This window comes from Periplaneta americana, chromosome 7, assembly GCF_040183065.1.
Source record: "Periplaneta americana isolate PAMFEO1 chromosome 7, P.americana_PAMFEO1_priV1, whole genome shotgun sequence".
Lineage (NCBI taxonomy): Eukaryota > Metazoa > Arthropoda > Insecta > Blattodea > Blattidae > Periplaneta > Periplaneta americana.
The window spans coordinates 18,285,080-18,307,395 of record NC_091123.1 but is presented as its reverse complement, the minus strand read 5'-3'; the positions used below and the strand labels follow the sequence as shown (position 1 = coordinate 18,307,395).

The following is a 22,316-nucleotide window of genomic DNA, read 5'->3' as shown; positions in this document are numbered from 1 at the left end:
TAGCGTCAATGTAAGCTAAAAAGCTTAGCTTCCCCCGTTAATAATAATTTCATAATAAACCTGCAGTTTATGGAGAAAATTATTTATTAATTTTAATAGAATTTATATTTACGCGTTAAATATTGTGATGCGGCAGCTCAGGATGATTTGTTATGCAGCAGTAAACAAGAAGCCTGCACACACCAGCTTCCAAGCAGACTGGTTTCCTCTGTGTAATCCACCCCGCAGATTTTCCATCCCTTTCTAACTAAACTACCCTAGTCGCAAGGCTCGCAAAGAAGCTAGCTTTAACATTTAAAATAAGTAGTTTCCGAGTTATCCCTTTTCGTCAGTTGTGTTCAGTTGCAGTGTTAGTGTGCATTGTGGCTGATATAATAAATAATGAGCGAAATAACAGTTCCTGACACTAATTTACTTGAATTTTTTTAGGACAATTGTATTATCAAGACTGACTTACGAACAAAAGTGTGATTTAAAAAACAAATGACCGACTCCCTTGCTGTCAGTGAAGGACACAATCAAAAGACAGACGCATACTTACGTAATGATACTAATATGATTTCTCTAAGTATGATAGGGAGTGAGCTAATGTTATACGTATATGTGTCTATTTGTTAAGAGATATGCGTAAACCGTGAAATATTTTACTACGTACCATTTGAGGTCATGTCTTATTGGTGTTACTTACGAGGTTCCAACCAATCTTCGACTGCTGACTTGATATTGACTACTATTTATTTTAAGACTGTATTTTTGTAATACGTTTTCTCATATTGCATGAAAGACAACTTGAGTTAGCTTCTCCTGCTCAAAATTTCACTCTACGCCACTGGAAAATAAATCTTCCATTGTCCACGCTGGGAATCGAAAGATGGACCTTGGTTGAGAACTAAAGCATTATTCTCATAGCCACAACGGCGGACAGCTAAGCATTTCAATTAAAAAGCACATCAATAGTGGTTTGTATTCCAGATTCCTGCATCTGTGTTTTCCCCTGCATTCCGCGCTACATTCCATTCTTACTCTCTTCGTTTGCAGATGCGACCGTCCTTTCGGATCGGAAACTGAGATTTCAGACGGGATTGCTGAGGGTTGTCACCCTCTCTGCAGATCATTCACGAGCGGGTTAATTGTCAGAGTGGAATGTGGGTCCTCCAATTTCTGGTAGAAACAAAAGCAATCTCGTATTTTATTGGCAATTCTTCCTCCCCTTTAACAAACAAATTGGAGTTCATTCGAGGACGTAATGAATAATTAGCTGGGATTTTGGGAAGTGTCAATAGAACTCAGTTCCTACTTCTCACGAGGATGAAAAATTCATTTTCTCCCACTTTTCGTGTCACAGCTTTAAAAGTCCTTACTCCATACATCACGCTGCTATATTATACAGGGTGCTCCAAATAACTTGCAGCATTGATCATTCATTTTCTGGGTGCCGTTGGAGATATATAGTAATGAACTATGATATCATCTGATAAGCTTAGGTTTGTGTGTACTGAAAGTGACTGAAATGCTTTACGGACTGGTGAATAGGATCTGGATTAGAGTTGGGCAACACGATTCTTTTTCAGAAGTCGATTCCAACAATTCAATCATACATTACGAATCGATTCTAACGATTCGATTCTTCTCAGTCTGCGATTCCAACTATTCTTTTGAATCGTCAACGAATTCACGATTCTTCCTACTCTGCGATTCCGATTCGTCAACGAACGACTTACAGGACACTTTCCTTTGCAAACCACGCGTAGAACAAAAACGTTCTACATCTCTCGCATAGATGGCATAAGAGGCGAGACATTGGATTGTCTCTTTCTCATTGGCTGGAACCATTCAGCATGACCTCCATTAATCTACAAAATTACCCAAGATAATGTTTCTAAATTATAATTTATCAGCTGAACCTTATTATGAAGTATATTTGTTGCATTACATCTCTATTTAACTATGCAAATTTCAGGTTTGTGTTCATTATTTTCCATACTTAACAAATGCAGTATTTTGATTTCACTCTCGCTCGGGAGTATTCGGCACGGTTCGGAAATGTCCGTTGACAGGTTACATCAAACAAGTAAATAGAATCGTGGGTTACGATACCATGTCAATTCGTTACTATTCTTTTGAACGACGATTCGTTGATACCACGAATCGATTCTTACGATTCTTTATTATTAGTCGTTCGAATGAACGATTCGTTCACGAATCGACCCAACTCTAATCTGGATAGGTTTATTTCCTTATCGATAAGTGATACTGCTCCTGCAACTATGTTGTGAGTTACTCTTATATGCTTCATGCTCTAGATCCTGAATATGATTAATGCTTGAGTAACACAGGACAATCGCAAGACAATTGGGCTCACTCAGTACTTCTAGAAGGGAGTTAAGTTTCCTGTTACGTCTGGAAGTTGGTCTAGGCTACAAGCGATCGTGTGTTTGGAATGGATGTGTCTCGGTTTACTGTACAACAGGGAATGTACAGTAGTGGAAAAAAGAAACTGGACCGATCCTTGTAGCTGATTTCAGAACCTTGTTCACAGTAACAGCACGATAGACTGGTAACTAAGACTTTCGTGATTCGAATCCTGTCTGGGAAAGAAACTTTTTTTTTTATCCTTATTCAAATTTATTCCCAATACTTTTCGATTGCAGCGATATTTTACTACTTAGGGGAGAGTCGGGTAGTATCGGACATCGGGTAATATCGGACAGTGAGTTTCTTTCATCTACCACACGATGATAGTACCTGATTGAAATGGTTACGTTTCTGTGATGTCGCATAGAGAAACGTAACCATGTCATTCACGTACTACCATATGGTGGTAGATGAAAGAAACGCACTGTCCGATACTACCCGATGTCCGATACTACCCGACTCTCCCCTAATTAACTTATTATTCCCAGAACTGAATTTTACCAGCTTATTTTCTAACGGCTTTCGAAATGGGCTACTTCAGCAGTCGAAACTACAACAGTTTCAATAGATTACTCGCTATCTCGTGAATGCGGGCGTGGCATGCGCAGTGGCATATTTCGGGGCCTTTGATTATTCCGTCGGTCCGGTTTTTTTTGCCACTACTGTACTTACTAATTCTGCCCGACGATTGCAAAAAAAAAAAAAATACAAAGAATTTTGCAAGCGTGGAAGTTCTTAGACTTCCAACAGTGTTAGGAATTTTCGATTGTAAGTGTACATGCCATGAAGCATTGGTATAGTTATACTACTGTATGTTTTGGCACACGAAACCCTAAACGATATAGACCCGAGCACTTCCTACGAAACGTTGTATTTTATTTTTATTTCAGTTTTATTTCAAATGTTATAATAGTCCGTGATAATAAATTATTGTCCAAGAGTTTTTTTGGCCACTATCTTGCAGGCCGCATGATTGCGGGCGCTAATGTGATTATCGTTCATATCTAGGGAGAAAAACAAAATAATTAAATATTTGATTGAGATTGCACATTTTCAAGCTACTCCACAATTTAAAAAAAATCATGTGAGAGTGGAAGCAGGAAATCCCATAACGTAAAGCTTGTAACTAGAGACCGGCACAATAAGAAGAAATTTATTTTGGCAAAATATGAAGTACGGAATTAACATTTCACTGTTGAAATATCTGCGTTTCTAAACCTTTTAGAACAGGTTTACAACATTATTTACAGAATAAACCTTTAGACGTTAATAGCTTTGTTTACACTTAATTAATATGCTATGAAATAAAATATAATAATTGTGCATGATCAAACAGTCTTCCACTATCATCAAATCCTTGCCTGAAGACCAGAATTAGATAACTCAATTTTTGCACTGAAGAGAACAAATAAATACATAAAAAGTGTAGTTACATGGGTGGACTCAATACCGGTTAGAATATAACTTTCCTATATATTCTGGCAAAAAGTTATACCTCTTGTTAGGTAATATTGTTTTGAGCGATGAAAAATTAATGAAGTTGCAAAAAGAGCAGAAATTAAGTAGACAGGAAAAAATTAATGGTAAAAACCCGTTTAAAACATTAATTTACATGTATACATGTATACATTGTATTCTTCACCTGACATAAGTAGGAACATTAAATCCAGACGTTTGAGATGGGGAAGGCAACTATATTGCAGTTATATGAGAAATAGTAAAAGATTACGTAATCATTTTATTTTATGTCTTCCCAAACGAATCTGACTGTATATTGAAATGTATATAAGTATCATTATTAATTATAGTGTATTTATATAATATGTTGTAATGTGTATTATACAGGTTGTCCAAAGAAAAGGTTTACAGACTTTGATTGTCAAATACTGTATGTCTCATTTTCATAAGTACTCTTAGATTGACTGTGTACGCCAGATGTTTGTAGCTATGTGTCATTCATTGTAGGGTTGATATGGCTTAGCTTAGCTTATGAGGACGAACCCGGGACGTTTACATGCACTTCAGCTTATATTGGCCGAATATGCGCCCTATATTTGCTATGATTTTCCCAAATCCGTCGGGTTGTGAAACGCCTTCTATTAAAGAAACTATCTATAACAAAATTTTATGACATCTGAGAACAGACTCCTAAAAAATTTCTTACAAAGGGAGTGGCATACGAAATTCAGTTCGAGAACTGTTTGGCTGGAACTTGCCGTATGGCATTAAAATTTATTCTCAATGTCATATGTTGCAGGATTCCTAGTCTGTTATGGGGAATTTCAGGGATTGTAACCTGACACCACGAGCTTACTTAGATTGTCTGTAAAAATAAGGAGTTTGTTGAATTGTTGCTGAAATACAAAAGCTGTTTTTGATCAGAATAGAAGCGATTTTGGGTAAAAGTTCTTGAGTTTTTTTTTCAAAATAATTTTTATTTCCTGAACCGGTTTATGGAATTATGAAACTCTTTGTATAAACGAAACTGACTACAACACTTATTGCTCCGACTGTAGGCAGACACGTCTGTAAATTTTTACAATAAAGACGAAATTTAGTCGGAGAACTGTACGGATGGAACTTGCCGTTTTTCATTAAAATCGGCCTGAATGTCTTATTTTGCCTATCTATAATCTTTAATAAAGCATATTGTGGGTTGTATCGTGGTGCAAAGATCTTGTGAGCACTGTCTAAGAAAAAGCAAATTGTTGCTTAGACATGAAAACTGTTTTAGCTCAGAGTAAAAGCGATTTTGGGCAAAAGTTCTTGTCTTAAACATAAAAATTGTTGTAGTTCGGAGTAAAGGCGATTTCGGGCAAACGTTCTTGTCTTAACAACTGTTGTATCTCAGAATAAATGCGATTTTGTTCAAAAGTTCTTGTCGTTAGAAATTATTTGTAGTTTCTGAACCTTTTTATGTTTTATGAAGTTACGAAAGACACTACATAAGAGAAATTGGATGCAACATATTTTACTACGACTGAAAACAAACTCGCCCTGGAATTGTTAGAATGAAGACTAAATTCATTCTAAGAACTGTATGGATAGAACTAGCCGTGTGCCACTAAAAATCGGCCCGAGTGTCATATGTTGCCAGTTCCTGGTCTATGATGAGGCATTGAAGGGATTTATCGTAGTGCAAGGAATTCGTGAGTCTGTCTGTAGGGATAAACGGAATGTTGCTGAAAAAAAAAAAAAAACCTCTTTTAGCTCAGAGTAGAAGCGATAGGCCTATTGGACAAAAGTTCTTCAGGTCTTTCAAAATTAATTTTAGTTTCTGAACCTATTTTATGAAACTATGAAACACTCTGTATAAAAGGAACAAGCTACAAGACATTTTACTGCGACTGAACACAGACTTAGCCGTAAATTGCTAGAATACAGACGAAATTCAGTAGGAGAACCTTATGGCTGGAACTTTCCGTGTGGTATAAAAAAATCGGTCAGAGTCTTAAGTTGCCAAATCCTAATCCATGATGATGAATTGCAGGGGTTGTATTGTGGTGCAAGCAGGTTAAGGGTGATCTGTAAGAGTAAGTGGACTGTTGCAAAAACACACTGTTGTGGCTCAGAGAGATCAGTTTGGACAAAATTTCTTGAAGCATTTCAAAATTATTTGTAGTTCTTGAATCGGTTTCGGAAATTATAAAACACTCTGTATAAGAGACTGAATACGTCATATTTCACTACTATTGAAGACAGACTCCCCCGTAATTTATTACAATGTAAATGTAGAGGAAGACGAATTAACATGCCATAGAAGATAGTGACAGACGACTTTTATTTTGAGACCGAAAGAAATCACTTAAATGCAAATTAATGAAGTGTAATGACTATGAAGATGACTGTGCTCATAATGCTGATGACGAACTTTGACACGTGGTGAAACTCTTATAATGACACTGTATCTAGCACCGAGGTTTCTTGGATAACGAAGTTAATGATGGCGCATAGTAGTGAATAGAATGAACGAAGGTTTGTTATTTTTGTACCTCCCGCTGGGTTTTTGAGCAAGCATTTAAATTTTCTTTGTATTCTTTCACGTTCTGGAAAAAAGTCTATTCATTATACAAATATTAACGATGGGGTGCGCTTCCCCATGGGGTGCTCAGGGGGAAGGGAAGAACGGAAATTGGATGCTACGCATAATATATTAAAATCCACCAAGCCGTCGTGCTGTGTGTGTTATCATTTGTTACTCCATCAATAATTTTCAGATTCCAGGAATTTCGTACTTGTTACGTAATATGTTTGTATTTTATTTCATGTTTTTTCTTTCAGTTTTGCTCGTAATCAGTAAATGGAGGGACTGTCTCACTGGTTAGGGAGGTGATATGTCTAGCTTTGAGTTCAGTTTCATCGACTACGTTTCAGGTAAAGTCGTTATTTACATTGCTATGTGAACTTGGTCGGGATTGTTAATATAGTATAAACTATTTAGACTGAAAAGCTTTCTATCGGGAAACTATTATTGCATGCATTGAACTGTACAATTTAAAAGCTCTGTATTTTCTTTAAACATTATGTGGCAGTAAGAATGGAATTTGGTTTAGTTGAATTATTTGCTACTAAGTTACCATAATTTTTCATGTTTTGTCACATTCACGTTTATCATTATTTTCACCTTCTTATATTTCATGATTCACATTATCTCCTAATTCCGCATAATCTTATAATTCTCTATCCTATCTTAATTCTATGTTACTTTGTAATTTATTACCTTCACATCCAAGTTAACTGTCATCACCTAATTCACTTTCGTCTTCATCATCTTCCAATTCACTATCGTCTTCATAACCTTCTGAGTCACTATTGTCTTCATCTTTCAATTCACTATCGTTTTCATCATCTTCCTAGTCAGTATCGTCTTCATCTTCCGAATCACTATCGTCTTCATCATCTTCCGAATAACTATCGCCTTCAGCACCTTCTGAATCACTGTTGTCTTCATCACCTTCCGAGCTACTATCGTCTTCATCATCTTCCCATTCACTATCGTCTTCATCACCTTCCGAATTATATCGCCTTCATCACCTTCCAATTAACTATAGTCTTCATTATTTTCCAATTCACTATCGTCTTCATCACCTTCCAATTCACTATAATCTTCATCACCTTCCAAATATTATCGTCTCCATTTTCCGAATCATGTCGTCTTCATCATCTTCCAATTCAATATCGTCTTCATCACCTTTCAATTAACTATCATCTTCATCACCTTCCAATTCACTATCGTCTTCATCATCTTGCAATTAACTATCGTCTTCATCACTTTCCAATTCACTATCGTCTTCATCAGCTTCTAATTCACTATCGTGCTCATTACCTTCCAATTCACTAACGTCTTCATCATCTTTCAGTTATTCATCATCACCATCATCCTTTAATTTATACTTAATATTTTTCTATTGACTTTATTTTTTATGAAAGCTTTCAGAATCTTCAATGCATTTATCATTCCATATTAATTATCGCCCTCATTATTAACATGCTCATGATTATCATCATCATCATCATGAAATCTTTCGCAACTAACCTGCTTGTATGTGTGCATACTGACGTTTTTAATTTGTTCTTCAGCATTAATTTGGATATATTTTTAATACAGAATGTTTGGAATATGAATGCAAATTTAAGCACATTGTAATGAAATATTTGATGTATGATGAGGGTATTAGGGAAGGGTTTCTTGAGGTGCTTTTGTCTGTGTCTTCTGCTGTAGATTCATCACACTTCAATCAGTGCTTCATATCTGACCAGCCACTTTAATTATAAAAGAGGAAGACAGATGTATAGTAGATACTGGATTCTCACTTGAAATGTTAGACGTGAACATACCTCACCATGACTGCGGACGTAGGTTAATGGATGCCACTTCTGTAGGTAACCACTGCCGTTGGTATAGCATTGTTAAACGAACTACGGCACGCATATCAATGCTCACAGGAAAGCGGCAGTTAGAATATTCCGCACTCACAGCGAGATATTAGCATTAAGCCTGGACGTGATGCGAAAGCTGCCGGCCGGGCACCAGCCAGCTCTTGCTTTTTGCAACCGCAGACTTCGACATCATTTTACTTGAGTCAGATTTCGCTGTAACCAGTAATTATTATTATTATTATTATTATTATTATTATTATTATAAATATAAAAATTGGAGATTTATCCTTCGAAGAGGAAAAGTAACAAATATAAATGACACTCGGGAGGAAATTAAACGCAGAATAAATATGGGAAATGCGTGTTATTATTCGGTTGAGAAGCTCTTATCATCCAGTCTGCTGTCCAAAAATCTGAAAGTTAGAATTTATAAAACAGTTATATTACCGATTGTTCTGTATGGTTGTGAAACTTGGACTCTCACTCTGAGAGAGGAACATAGGTTAAGGGTGTTTGAGAATAAGGTGCTTAGGAAAATATTTGGGGCTAAGCGGGATGAAGTTATAGGAGAATGGAGAAAGTTACACAACACAGAACTGCACGCATTGTATTCTTCACCTGACATAATTAGGAACATTAAATCCAGACGTTTGAGATGGACAGGACATGTAGCACGTATGGGCGAATCCAGAAATGCATATAGAGTGTTAGTTGGGGGACCGGAGGGAAAAAGACCTTTAGGGAGGCCGAGACGTAGATGGGAGGATAATATTAAAATGGATTTGAGGGAGGTGGGGTATGATGATAGAGACTGGATTAATCTTGGACAGAATAGGGACCGCTGGCGGGCTTATGTGAGGGCGGCAATGAACCTTCGGGTTCCTTAAAAGCCATTTGTAAGTAAGTAATTATTATTATTATTATTATTATTATTATTATTATTATTATTATTATTATTATTATTAATCTAACTGTAGTAACTTTCGAGGAATATCACTTTTGTTGACGTCGAACAAAATTTTGTCCAATATTCTTTTGAGAAGATTACTGTAACTCCACATGTAGATGAAATTATTGGGGATCATCAGTGTGGTTTCAGGCGTAATAGAGCGACTATTGATCAGATTTTTTGTATTCGACAGATATTGGAGAAAAAATGGGAGTATAAGGGTACATAGATTACAAAAAGGCATATGACTCGGTTAAGAGAGAAGTTTTATATGATATTCTTATTGAATTTGGTATTCCCAAGAAACTAGTTCGATTAATTAAAATGTGTCTCAGTGAAACGTACAACAGAATCCATATAGGTCAGTTTCTGTCAGATGCGTTTCCAATTCACTGTGGGCTAAAGCAAGGAGATGCACTATCACCTTTACTTTTTAACTTTGCTCTAGAGTATGCCATTAGGAAAGAGAGGTTTTGGAATTGAACGGGTTACATCAGCTGCTTGTCTATGCGGATGACGTGAATATGTTAGGAGAAAATCCACAAACGATTAGGGAAAACACGGGAATTTTACTTGAAGCAAGTAAAGAGATAGGTTTGGAAGTAAATCCCGAAAAGACAAAGTATATGATTATGTCTCGTGACAAGAATATTGTACGAAATGGAAATATAAAAATTGGAAATTTATCTTTCGAAGAGATGGAGAAATTCAATATATTGGAGCAACAGTAACAAATATAAATGATACTCGGGAGGAAATTAAACGCAGAATAAATAGGCTATGGGAAATGCCTGTTATTATTCGGTTGAGAAGCTTTTGTCATTTAGCCTGATGTCAAAAAATCTGAAAGTTAGAATTTATAAAACAGTTATATTACCGGTTGTTCTGTATGGTTGTGAAACTTGGACTCTCACTTTGAGAGAGGAACAGAGATTAAGGGTGTTTGAGAATAAGGTTCTTAGAAAATATTTGGGGCTAAGAGGGATGACGTTACAGGAGGATGGAGAAATTTACACAACGCAGAGCTGCACGCGTTGTATTCTTCACCTGACATAATTAGGAACATAAAATCCAGACGTTTGAGATGGGCAGGGCATGTAGTACGTATCGGCGAATCCAGAAATGCATATAGAGTGTTAGCTGGGAGGCCGGAGGGAAAAAGACCTTTGGGGAGGCCGAGACCTAGATGGGAAGATAATATTAAAATGGATTTGAGGGAGGTGGGATATGATGGTAGAAACTGGATTAATCTTGCTCAGGATAGGGACCAATGGCGGGCTTATGTGAGGGCGGCAATGAACCTTCGGGTTCCTTAAAAGCCATTTGTAAGTAAGTAAGTATTATTATTATTATTATTATTATTATTATTATTATTATTATTAATGCCAAAGTGAGATGTATTTACTATGCAAGAACAAAAAAGAAGTAACAAAGGATATTATGGATGCCAAAGTAAAGATAAAAATGATTGAAGGCCCACTAAATGAAATTTCTATGACCATTAGCAGGTCTTGCACGAACTGATAAGATCAGAAGTGAAGCTATTAGGAGTCAACTACAGGAAAGCAGCGCTATTTATCATATAGAATTATTGTATACAACTAAGCAGTGGCGGCTCGTGATAAAATATTATATGTGTTCACAATTTTGTGTTCCAAAATCGAAGAGAATTTGAAATCGTACGTTTAGCCTAATATAAAATGTCATGATCCCAATGTTTCACTATCGAAAAAGCCGTATATAAATTCAAAAGAAGTAATAATAATAATAATAATAATAATAATAATAATAATAATGAAACCCAATCTTTTTATTTCCAAATTTTCCTGGTAAGCCAGTTTACCCAGTTCTTTACTGTTCCAAATTACTTGAACAGAGTTCATTGTTTACGTTTGTTAAAAATGAATACATACCACAATGCCGTTATTTACAAAAGCGTGTGTTCAGTGATATATTTTGGTTCACAACACACTGATACACTATAGCCTATACCAGTACTGTAATCCCATTCACATAGATTGATTAGGCCTACTATAAATACATGCCAGTAAATATTATTCTTAAATATTATACACTACCATGCAGATACTTAAATTCATACAACGACTACATTCAGCCAACACGTGTTTGAAAGCCAAACTATGCTATTATGCCGACACTGAAGTACAGTAATTCACAAACGACACTCTCGTAGCAGCACTGTACACACATCCCATAAAGTAAACGTTCCGACAGTGACATGCTGACACCTACAGGCTAGAATACAGACTATTAAATTTATTGCTCGAGATATAGCACGTGAACGATAGCATCGATGCACCTGACATCTGTAGGATAGATTCATTGTTCACTTAACGCTTTGTGCTCTTGACGAGTCATAAGCAGCCAGCGAGAGACAATTTTCTCCCGCGCATGCATGAAATTCCTGTAACCTTCTTGGAAAGAGCACGGCTTGTACGTGAACGCATGTTGCCAAATTTACATAAGAAGTTTATGCAAGATGCGGGAAGTTTAAAATACTCGATTCTTATATTATACATCCCCACTACGTCAATACGGTATTAAATAATAAAACTAGTCGTGCGTTAATGGAAACAAGGTGTTCACGTGCTCTTGTGCTTTTATTGACGCACCGCCACTGCAACTAAGTGAAACAACACGTTGGAAAGGGTGATATAACATTGTCTAGAAATGTCTGTTTCAAACTCGACTCTGATATTGGAAGATCGAAACGGATGAATAATATGTATGACATAATATAAAATCCCACAACTAAGATTCAGGTATCATTAAAATACCTCATTAACACGTCCTGATAGCCTTCTTCTTCCTTGTTACTTGGTGCTGAACGGTAAAGCTAAACCTGGTGAAAATGTAGCACCTCATAGGCCTACTCTCTCATCATAATGGCCGCCCACTCCGCATTAGCTTGTTGCGACAAGACAAAAATGGAAGTTGGCATTGAAAGTAAAAATAACAGGAAAGCGAAAGACGAGCGACAGCAATTCATATCTGAGAAACGCAATAAAAGTCCTGCTACTGTGTCAGATATTACCGACATCGGGTTGTTTTTGGCTGTGTGTCATTACTATTTTAAAAAAATGAGATATCGTAGCTAAAAAAATACTCATAAAACTGTCGGAATTCATGTTTATTTTTTTCTTTAAACGTAGCAATCCTTCGTTCTTGGCAAAAATAATCAAGCATGTTTGGAGACCTGTTTGTTGCAGTTAGTTAACATTCCTGTAAACAAGCTTCCAGTAATGCACGACTGAACCATCAGCGTGATGACGTCACATTTCGGTTCAGTGAAGACAACCTTGTGGCAGAAAATATCTTGATTCAGTGGCTACTATTTTGAAGTACAATATTTTACTCTCTCTTTCGCCATTGGCGAAACATATAAAGCATGTGCAAATAATTATACAGGATGTGTCATAAATATCTGTACAAGTTTTATAATAATAGTAATAATAATAATAATAACAATAATAATAATAACTTTTTACTCTGTTATTTAATCAATGCCCCCTGAGCACGAGTATGTAACTTAAGCCTGGTTCAGACGGTGCTAGTTTCTGTGATGGATTCCAAGATTGCTGCGCTGATGGCTGCCCTGCGTGCTCACTTGCTGGCTCCCGTGTTGCCTACGGTCATGGTAGTTGTTCACACGGAGCTGGCTCTTTTCACAGTTCAAATTGGAAAATCATCTGCTGTTTCATCAAATTGGAAAATCATCTGATGTTTCATCTGTTGCCAATACTCATGATCAAAAAGAAACTAAACCGTGAGTGGAAAACAACTAAGGTCCTACATTAACAGTAGTCAATGTCGCAATAAATTAATTATGCCATAAGTGCAAAACAGCTAAATTCCGATATTTAATTGTTTCTTAGAAACTAAAGAATATAGAAAAAAAAAACAGGTTTAGTTGGAAAACAACGAACATGGCGACATGGTTTCCGTGGTGATATTATATGATCATCTTTGGATCCAGCCTGCAAACCATCACGAAAAATAGCAAGGAACCTACCCTCGAAATCCAGCAAGCTAGCCATCCACGGAACCACCAGAGCGCATTACTTCCGGCAAGTGAGCACGCAGGCTACCCATCAGCCCAGCCACCTTGGAATCCGTCACAGAAACACGCACCGTCTGAACCGGGCTTTACTCTTTCTGGGGGTGCTAGAGTGTTTTTAAATAAAAAGCCAATTTGTATCCTTGCTCTGGCAATAAATTATTATTATTATTATTATTATTATTATTATTATTATTATTATTATTTCACGAAATATCCACCGAAATGGTGGCAGATTTAACACCAAAATCATCCATTTTATTTCGCCAAAAATACGGCCTGTGTGGTCCGTCCCAGGAATCTGTAGAGTAGAAAGACGAAATAAGACCTCTGCGCATGTGATATGTGGCAGGACTAGGGCCTATGACCGCTCTGGGGGGAGGCATTGCTTGAACGAAGCGAGCTTACAGGGAGGGGATCTGTAGACATTAAAAAGCTGGCCACACCTCCTGTTAATACCACCTGCTACCACAAGCATCTTGCCCCTTAGCGGCCTCGAGCAGATGCTGCCCGCAATACACTACGCCACACATAGACTCCGCCCATTCACTCCGCCCACATGCGCAAACTTACTTCACAGATTCCTGGGACGGACCATAGCGCCGTTGGTACAGTGTTCTTAAGTAACCGAGTAAATATGCATCTCTTCGCCAGTATGACCAACATCGATTTATGGATAGCCACCAAAAAAGCAGTGCTAAAGCCCGCTGGTTTCCTACTCGTATATTGTCAATGGAATAAGAATAGTAATATGCGTCACAAGAGCGGTATGTTGAAGTTTTCATGTTCGAGGAAAAGTTTGAAAAAGCGAAACGTAGTTGAGCTTTTTTAATTTCCGACAATTGAAAGATAACATACCGCTCGTGTATCGTACATTATTTTGTGCGAAGATCATTTATTACATACCTGAAAGAGGAATTTCTAATTAGTTGCAATGAAATCTCCATCTTGGTTTCTGTTCAATGACGGCAAATTTTCAAAACAAAAATATCTATCTTCAACATTGTTGTTTTGAAATGCTTTCTGTGTTTACTATACTCCCGCAGGCCGTGATATACGTCTGTCTTCCCCCCCCCCCCAAGTCTATAAATGCGAACTTAAAACAAAGGGTAAGGTTATGTAATGATTTATTTTTCATTTTAATATGTTAACAATATTATTTATATAACATATTGCAGTAATAACATCGGCAAGTTTGTTGATTTTTCGCGGCTTCCTTAATGTTACTTGCATCACGAATGCAGTAACTTTAGTGGAGTTGTAGAGTTGACTTAATTTTTGCAAATATTTAAAAACAATAATTAACAGTGCAATTTAGGTGAAATTGCAGTGGTAAGTTTCCAATTTATAATTATTACTATATTGAACGTCTCTAAAAAATAATATGTTAAAAGCCTAACGCAGTAAAATCAATATGTCACTTAAGTGGTAAGAAGAGGGAAATTGTTATGTGTGTTAGGTTGGGAATACTGAATGTGGAATTTTAGACTTACCGCGGATTGGTTTTGTGCGGAAACCAAGCAAATAGGCACGATCTCGCACAAACATTTTTACCTCCCTAAGCTTGTATTTCCTTCTTTGCCACTTGCAACGCTTATTTTGCATAACATTCAAACAGGCATTGGAAATACTGGACACATGTTTATATGAACGCTTTTACTCTGAAATAGTGCATAATACCATTTCTAAAATATTTACTATTTCTCCTCAGTCATCCTTTATACAGTATGTACAATCATATCACATTCATATGCAACTTATATCGTATCATCTGTCATAGCCTAATGTTATTGCATCATATATTCCTTACGCATTACGTAATATTCTGTAAAATATATGTGACAAATTACAGATAATCGTATCTTATGTAACATATTGCATGTTGAGTGTATCATATTTCTTCGTATGTACGAGTAATAGAGGATCACTTGGTCCATTATATGTCACGCATATTACATTGTGAGGTATGTAGTATAAACACACCATCAGCGTTCCCGAAACGCGGGGTGGAGGGCATGCCTTGAGGGTATCCATGAACAGTATGATAAAATAATAATAATAATAATAATAATAATCCGTGGCGCTACAGCCCGTGAAGGGCCTAGACCGATCAGCCGGCTGCTGGCTTCACGGCCACATGCCGAAGCAGAGGTAGACGATCATCCAACCAGAATGGAGGTATCGTGTGGTTAGCACGATGATCCCCCCAGCCGTTATAGCTGGTATTCGCAACCGGATTTCGCTACCTATCGTAGCTCCCCAAGTGCATCATGATGCTGGGTGGGCACCGGTCCCATACACCGGCCGAAATTTCATGAGAAAATTTCTTCCCCCATGAGGACTCAAACCTGCGCGCATTCCGTAACGCGAGTCCTAGGCGGCGCGGGACTCGTATGATAAAATATTTCCGTAAATTGTCTGATGTAATCCAAACTTATTTCTGTCGGCGGACCTTTATGCTTTTTTTTTCTTGGAATATATAGGGTGTTAAAACATTAAATATTTTGAAAGGTGGTATTTTTCATCAAAAAAAAAAAAAAAAAAGTTTAATAAAACATGGGTCCTAAAATTAATATCGTCCAACATCATAGATGTTCAATGTGATTTTCATTAAAAAAGAACATTCATTATTCTGAAAGCTGGTGATATTCATAAAAAAAAGAAACAGAATTTAATAAATACAGGTCTTAAAATTAATATTTTCCGAACTAGGAATACTTGTTCATCAGCATCACAGGAAGTGTTAAAAAAATAATCGATATTCTGAGAAATGGTAGCATTCATCAAAAGAATAAAAGGACCTAATAAACTTCGATCCTTAACTGAAGACCTAAATTTGACAGACATTCCAAGTCCATTGAAGCGCAGTTTTCAGAAGAGGATATAACCTATAAAGGCTTGTCATATAACAGTAGGTATTGAAATAAATATTTGTATTATTAAAAAACACAGGCTCTTAGAATAGGGCTCGGTACATTCTTGTGGAAATCACAACATTTCTGAGGTAAAAAGTCGTCGCCATCATCAGCATCATCATCATCATCATCATCCAATTCAAACACAAGAACATTGCGATCTCAATGGTCTCATGCCGGTAAAAAGTCAAATTCGGTTAATATTTGACTTGGGATGTTTGTCAATTCAGGTCTTCAATAACAATTTTGTGCGAAATAAGGACTTCGAAATTGGTATTGTCAGAGCCGCGTATCTTCTAATGTGAGTGAACTCTTTGCTTGTTTCTTATTTGGTAAACAGTATCATAAAACGGAAATGCTTCAAACAAAAAGGTAACAAGTTTTGATTCCCTTTAGAGCATAAGATGCGTTGTAATGAATGGAAATCACATTGAACATCTAGCCTATAATGTTCATGAACAAGTATTTATCTCGGACGATATTACTTTTAGGATCCATGTTTGTTACACTTTTTTGTCTGAATGCTGTTTTTTACACCCTGTATAACTTAGTCTACATATATCATATAGAAAGTCACAGTGCGATACAAGACTTGAACATATACTAACTCAGATATAGTGCACCTGGCCTTTGTGAAGATGTTTGTTTTTATAAAAAGTGACCACATTTAATGAGTGCTATTATTATCACTATTATTATTATTAATTATCACTATTATTATTATTATTATTATTATTATTATTATTATTATGAATAGGACCAAGACACAAGTAATGTCAAACGGGCCGGAGTCACCCATAATAATTGATGGTGCAGAACTACAATACGTATCTGAATACGTATACCTAGGGCAGCTAGTCTCCTTTCACCAGAAGACAGAGAAGGAAACTAAACGAAGGATTTCTCTCGCGTGGAAGGCATTCTGGACTCTCAAGTTCATCGTACTGGAGAGAACACTCAGCAAGAAACTCAGAATAGAAATATTGGAGACCTGCGTAACTCCTGTACTGTTATATGGGTGTCAGACATGGTCTCTCACTGCCAAACTTCGTAACAGTCTCCAAATATGCCAAAGGAAGATGCTGAGAAGGATACTAGGCTTATCACTGAGGGACAGAGTTCCAAACGAAGTGCTACAAAAGATGGCAGCAATTAAAGATCCAGCACTGCAAGCCACCAACACCAAATGGAAGTGGAGAGGCCATGTTGCACGACTTGGAGACGGAAGATGACGCAGAAAGTCACACTATGGGATCCCCGCATTGGCAAGAGATCACGCGGAAGACCAAGAAGAAGATGGGCCGACCTCTTCAGTGAACGTGTAGGAAGCCATTGGTCAAGCAGAGCTAGACATAGGGAAGACTGGAAAAACCTAAGAAGACAAGTGAACAGCGACTAAAACCAGTGCGACAGAAACAAGCGAACAATACCAAACTGTGCAGAATGTGAACCAAGTGAACAAGTCCAAGGTTATAAACATCTGTTACGAGGAGTAGCTCACCGCGTGAGACAAATAGAGCTCTCCCTCTATAGGAGGAGGCCTTTGCCCTTAACGGGACATTTTTTAGGCTAATCATTTTATTATTATCACTATATACAGTTTTTATTTCAATAATAAATATTAATTTTGAAATTCTGCCGTTCCGTAATTTTATAGGTACTAATATGCAGAACAGTATAAATATATGTAGCATAAAACTGATGAGGGATAAATTAGATTTATGAAATTGTTGAGTCTTTAAAATGCTGCCCTGTAAAATTATCAGTATGTCGATTGCCATTATGTTTCACTGAACTCTTCATATCGTATATTACCTCCTATGTAGTCGGCTATCATATCATCACGCGTCACGTTCTATTAAAATGTGTCATAAATCACATCGTATTATATATGCTGTATACGGTATCATATACATCATAGTACGTCATATCATATAATGTCACATCTTCCTATATCGTACATATATCTCGTATCAGAGAAACGCTTGCAGGTTTTCATCTCAAGAGGGGCAATACACTTTAACCAATGTGTTAACTTTTAGTGTAAAAGTAAAATTCTCTGCTGATTACCTCTCCCCCGGTATAAGACTAATATAACGAAACAAACACACATGGAAAATACACCTACGTAGTTGTGATTCGTGAACACGAAGTTCAAAAAAATCCACATAACAAACAAGACAAAAACCATGGTTATCGGAAGAAAACTAAAGAAGGTAAACCGTGCGAATTCGAAATGAGGCAGTTGAACAACTGGACAGCTTCAAATATTTGGGGTGTACTAATCTTATAAGCAGTAACATGAGCTGCTGCCAAGAAGTCAAAAGGAGGATAGCAATGACAAAGGAAGCTTTTAATAGAAAAAAGAGCATCTTCTGCGGATCTCTAGAAAAATAACTAAGAAAGAAACTAGTAAAGTGCTTTGTGTGGAATGTGGCATTGTAAGGAGCAAAAAGATGGACATTACGACGAAGTGAGGAGAAACTGGCTAAGAAAAACTGCCTACTGAAGGATGCACTGGAAGGAATGGTGAACGAGAGAAAAGTTCGGGGCAGAAGAAGTTATCAGATAATAGACGGCATTAAGATACATGGATGGTATGCAAAGACTAAGAGAAAGGGGTAAAATAGGAAAGACTGGAGAATGCTGGGTTTGCAGTGAAATACCTGCCCAAGGGCAGGTAACTGTGAATGAATGACGCTTTATCAACTGCTATAGTTATTGAAAAGTAACAAAAGCATGACTTCTGTGTAAGGACGTTTTCTTTAATTTCTTGTTACTACGGCAAGATTCACATTAAGGGAACTTTCCTGCAGAAATGTACGTAATTTATGGAAAGGCAAGCTGAAATGAAAGAAAAGTTGTGCAAGGCTCTATCAATAGTAATCTTACTAGTGGTTTTTGATTTATGTAGATAAAATCAAAACTCGAGTGGGATTTATTTGACTATTACACGATTGGAAGAAATTATATTAAGACTAGAAGAAATAAAGTACTCTAATACAGTAAAATATTAATTGACTTACGAAAATACGAAACTGTCTCCAAATGTATTATTGTACCATCTCATCATTACTAATATTCCGCTAGATGACAGTAATGTGTTATGATATGCTGTTATCTTGTTACCAGTTGTGCCAACTATACAATCTTCATTGAACTCTATGGACGATTACTACTGTCCGTTACTCAGGAGAAGACGAGCGGAAAGAATGTGATCTTCTTGACTATCGCTGCTGATTATTATAAACATCGCTCAGATAAGCATCCCAGTAGCCAGGTTATTACTCGTGCAGGAAACATGAGTAACAATGCGTATGGAAATTAAAGCTAAGTTGAACAGAAGCAGACCTAATGTTTCCGCTTACTGCAGTATAAATATTGGACGTGTTGTCGTAAGTTATCTGTTCACATCCCTTCCTCCTCAGTCCGCTCTCGTCTTCTCCTGAGTCACCGACAGTAGTTAAGAAGGCTATATTGATTCAGTTTCATTTTTATTAAAACAGTTGCATTCCACTTCAGTTATCAATATATATTAAACAATCTCTGATACGTGACTATCCATAACTCATACAGCAGAAGCTATAACATAACCTAAATAAAATAAACACGATAAATGATAGAGAAGTTTTAATTAAGGATAATGAAATAAACGTGAATCATTTTAAAAGGTACAATTGTTGAAAGTATAATGTTGACAAAGAAACAAATGCTAGAGACGTGATAAAAACAAATTCTAGGGTGATGGTAACAATTGTAGGATAAGGAGCCCTGATTTGTTGAAATATGTTATTTCGTACCGCTTTATTGTTCAAAAGCAGTATGACGTAGTAAAAGTGTAATAGACAGTCAAAATATCTTTTACGATACCACCTAGTCCACGTTTATAAGAATTCACCAACGTTTGCAGGAATTGGAGTGTGTAATCAAATGGATTTATCATGGAGAACATCGATTTGAACTACCGCGCCATGTCAGAGTAACAATGCCGTTCGCCCGCTCATGCGCTGCTGTACATATCCTTGTTATTCGAGCCATGCCAACTACCTCTGTATGGGCATGCGCAGAAGTGTTTTGTAATCCATTCGATGGAACTTCACGGTGGTGCAAAGGGCAAGGGGAAAGATCTTATCCGTGTCATTCAGTTGACAACTTGATTCGAGATGGCAGCACTAAATAACGAATATTTGTTCCATGCCAGGGCTGACTTTCTTCCCGGAAAATACGTTATTTAAAAGAGCACCTTCTTCATTATGAAGATAAACAGAAAGTAAATACGTATGGAAAGATTTGAACATAAATATGTGAATAAAAGGTGCTAAAATGTTTATTCAAAAAACAAATAGATTTGTTGATGTGATATTAAAAATTCTTTCTTCTGTTTTCTTCGTGTTCTTTTTGAATGCATCTGGCATTGGTCTAAGAAACGTATGATGCATTTAGTTCACTTCTGGTAGTAAGATCCCCAATTTTTGGCAGAAAGTCATTGGAACTCTTTGCTGAAAATTACAGGAAAACATAATTCAAGTATAGCACTGTTTAGAAAACTTCAAAATTCCGTGAATTTATTATATTAATTTATTACTAGGTTTGTTATTATTATTATTATTTATATAAAATATTCACGATATAAAACGATATATTATCGTCACTTTTCGTTTCTGACTTGAATGTTCTGGCACTACTCAGACAACGTGGCTTCATCCGCCACTGCCTATAACCGTAAAATTTGTAACACAATCACAGAATCACCCCGTAGGCCTGCATCATACTGGGTGTTCATTTCAAAGTGTCATGACGTCACTGTTGTGAGTCAGCGATTTGAAGCGAGTTTCAGCTTTTATGTCAGAGAAGTTGCCTATTAATCAAGGCGTTCAATCTGAACTTGAGAACGTGTACGGTATAACTTGAATGTGGTAGCAACAGATGGCGGTCTGTAAAGTCTGTGTGCTACCATAACCTCTTTCGAACTGTGTTTTGCGCGGGCAAGTCGTACGCAGGGTATTTGTTATCATCGATTGCGTACGGCAACATTCCACAACACAAATCAAAATGCTCCGTGTCCATGTTGACCGTCCAAGTTAACAAATACGTAAGTAATCGTCTTAACCCTCTCCCCATATCTCGACAGTAAGGAAAAAAACTCACTTCAGTACGTGTTTCCAAACAGTTCACATTCTTGCCACTACTGGCGTTACCGTACGTATCGGTAAGTAATCTTCAGAATGAACGCCGTACTTGCTAGGCAACTTCTCTCGCATTTAGGTAATACGCCTCTGCGGAAATGTAGGAAGATTGAATTCTCTAGGCTCATCGGCTAGCCACATGACGACATACAGCGAGCCATGACACATTTTGAACTGAACACCCAGTAGAGAGCTTAGTAGTACATATGATATCAACATGAGTAGTGTGGATTATATAGGATGACAGGGGATATGCTCTGTCAAAGGAATCTTTACATAACGACACACTTAGGTTGTCCTGGAAGAGAAAGGTAGAGCTTCGTGATGAGATGAGTATAGTTGCAGATCGACGGAATAAGGGGGAGGAGGAGGACAAAAGAGAGAGGAGGAGAGAGAGAATCGCTTCGACTAGTGATAAGAATATCAACAACCGTGTTGTAAGAACGTCTATTAGAGAGTTCGTTGACTCGGCTGAAGACTGTTTTATGCATCATAGGCTATCAAGTGCAGAGAAAGATTATTTGTTGTGATTAGTGGAATTTTTAAAAGTGTTTGGGGCAGCAGCGAACCTTTCCCTGCCTGTATTCTTGTCGAGAGAGTGATGCTTTATTTATTTGTATATTCAACTGTACTTCTAAGCTCTAAGTTAATCTATAGAGGCCAATCGGAGTGTGTGAGATAAAGATGTTAAAGTAAAGGGAGAGTGATAGGAAAATGGACTGTAGTACCGGTGCTTGGAAGATGTGAACTTGTATAAAGTGCGGCCCAATTTCAGGTATTGGCGCCAGTGGTCGAGATCCACTTTCGTCCTCAAAATGATAGACTTTGTATTGCGGGAAACTTGCTGGCAGAACACTGTACCCTTAGAAAATGTATGTATGTTATTGCATTCT

The 22,316-nt window shown here is 37.1% G+C and overlaps 1 protein-coding gene across 3 annotated transcripts in view; it reads left to right on the top strand.

The window, feature by feature from the left end:
* Reph (Regulator of eph expression) overlaps window positions 1–22,316 on the top strand; it is a 517,096-nt gene that overhangs the window by 60,293 nt on the left and 434,487 nt on the right. The window contains exon 3 of one of the 3 annotated variants that reach the window (XM_069830363.1): window positions 6,697–6,789. The exons of 1 other annotated variant lie outside the window; for it this stretch is intronic. In XM_069830363.1, coding sequence (XP_069686464.1) covers window positions 6,750–6,789 — 40 coding nt within the window. In that variant the 5' untranslated portion in view covers window positions 6,697–6,749. Of the gene's footprint in view, window positions 1–6,696; window positions 6,790–10,808; window positions 10,813–22,316 lie in introns of those variants that run through there. One more of the 3 variants, XM_069830364.1, reaches the window with a different exon arrangement.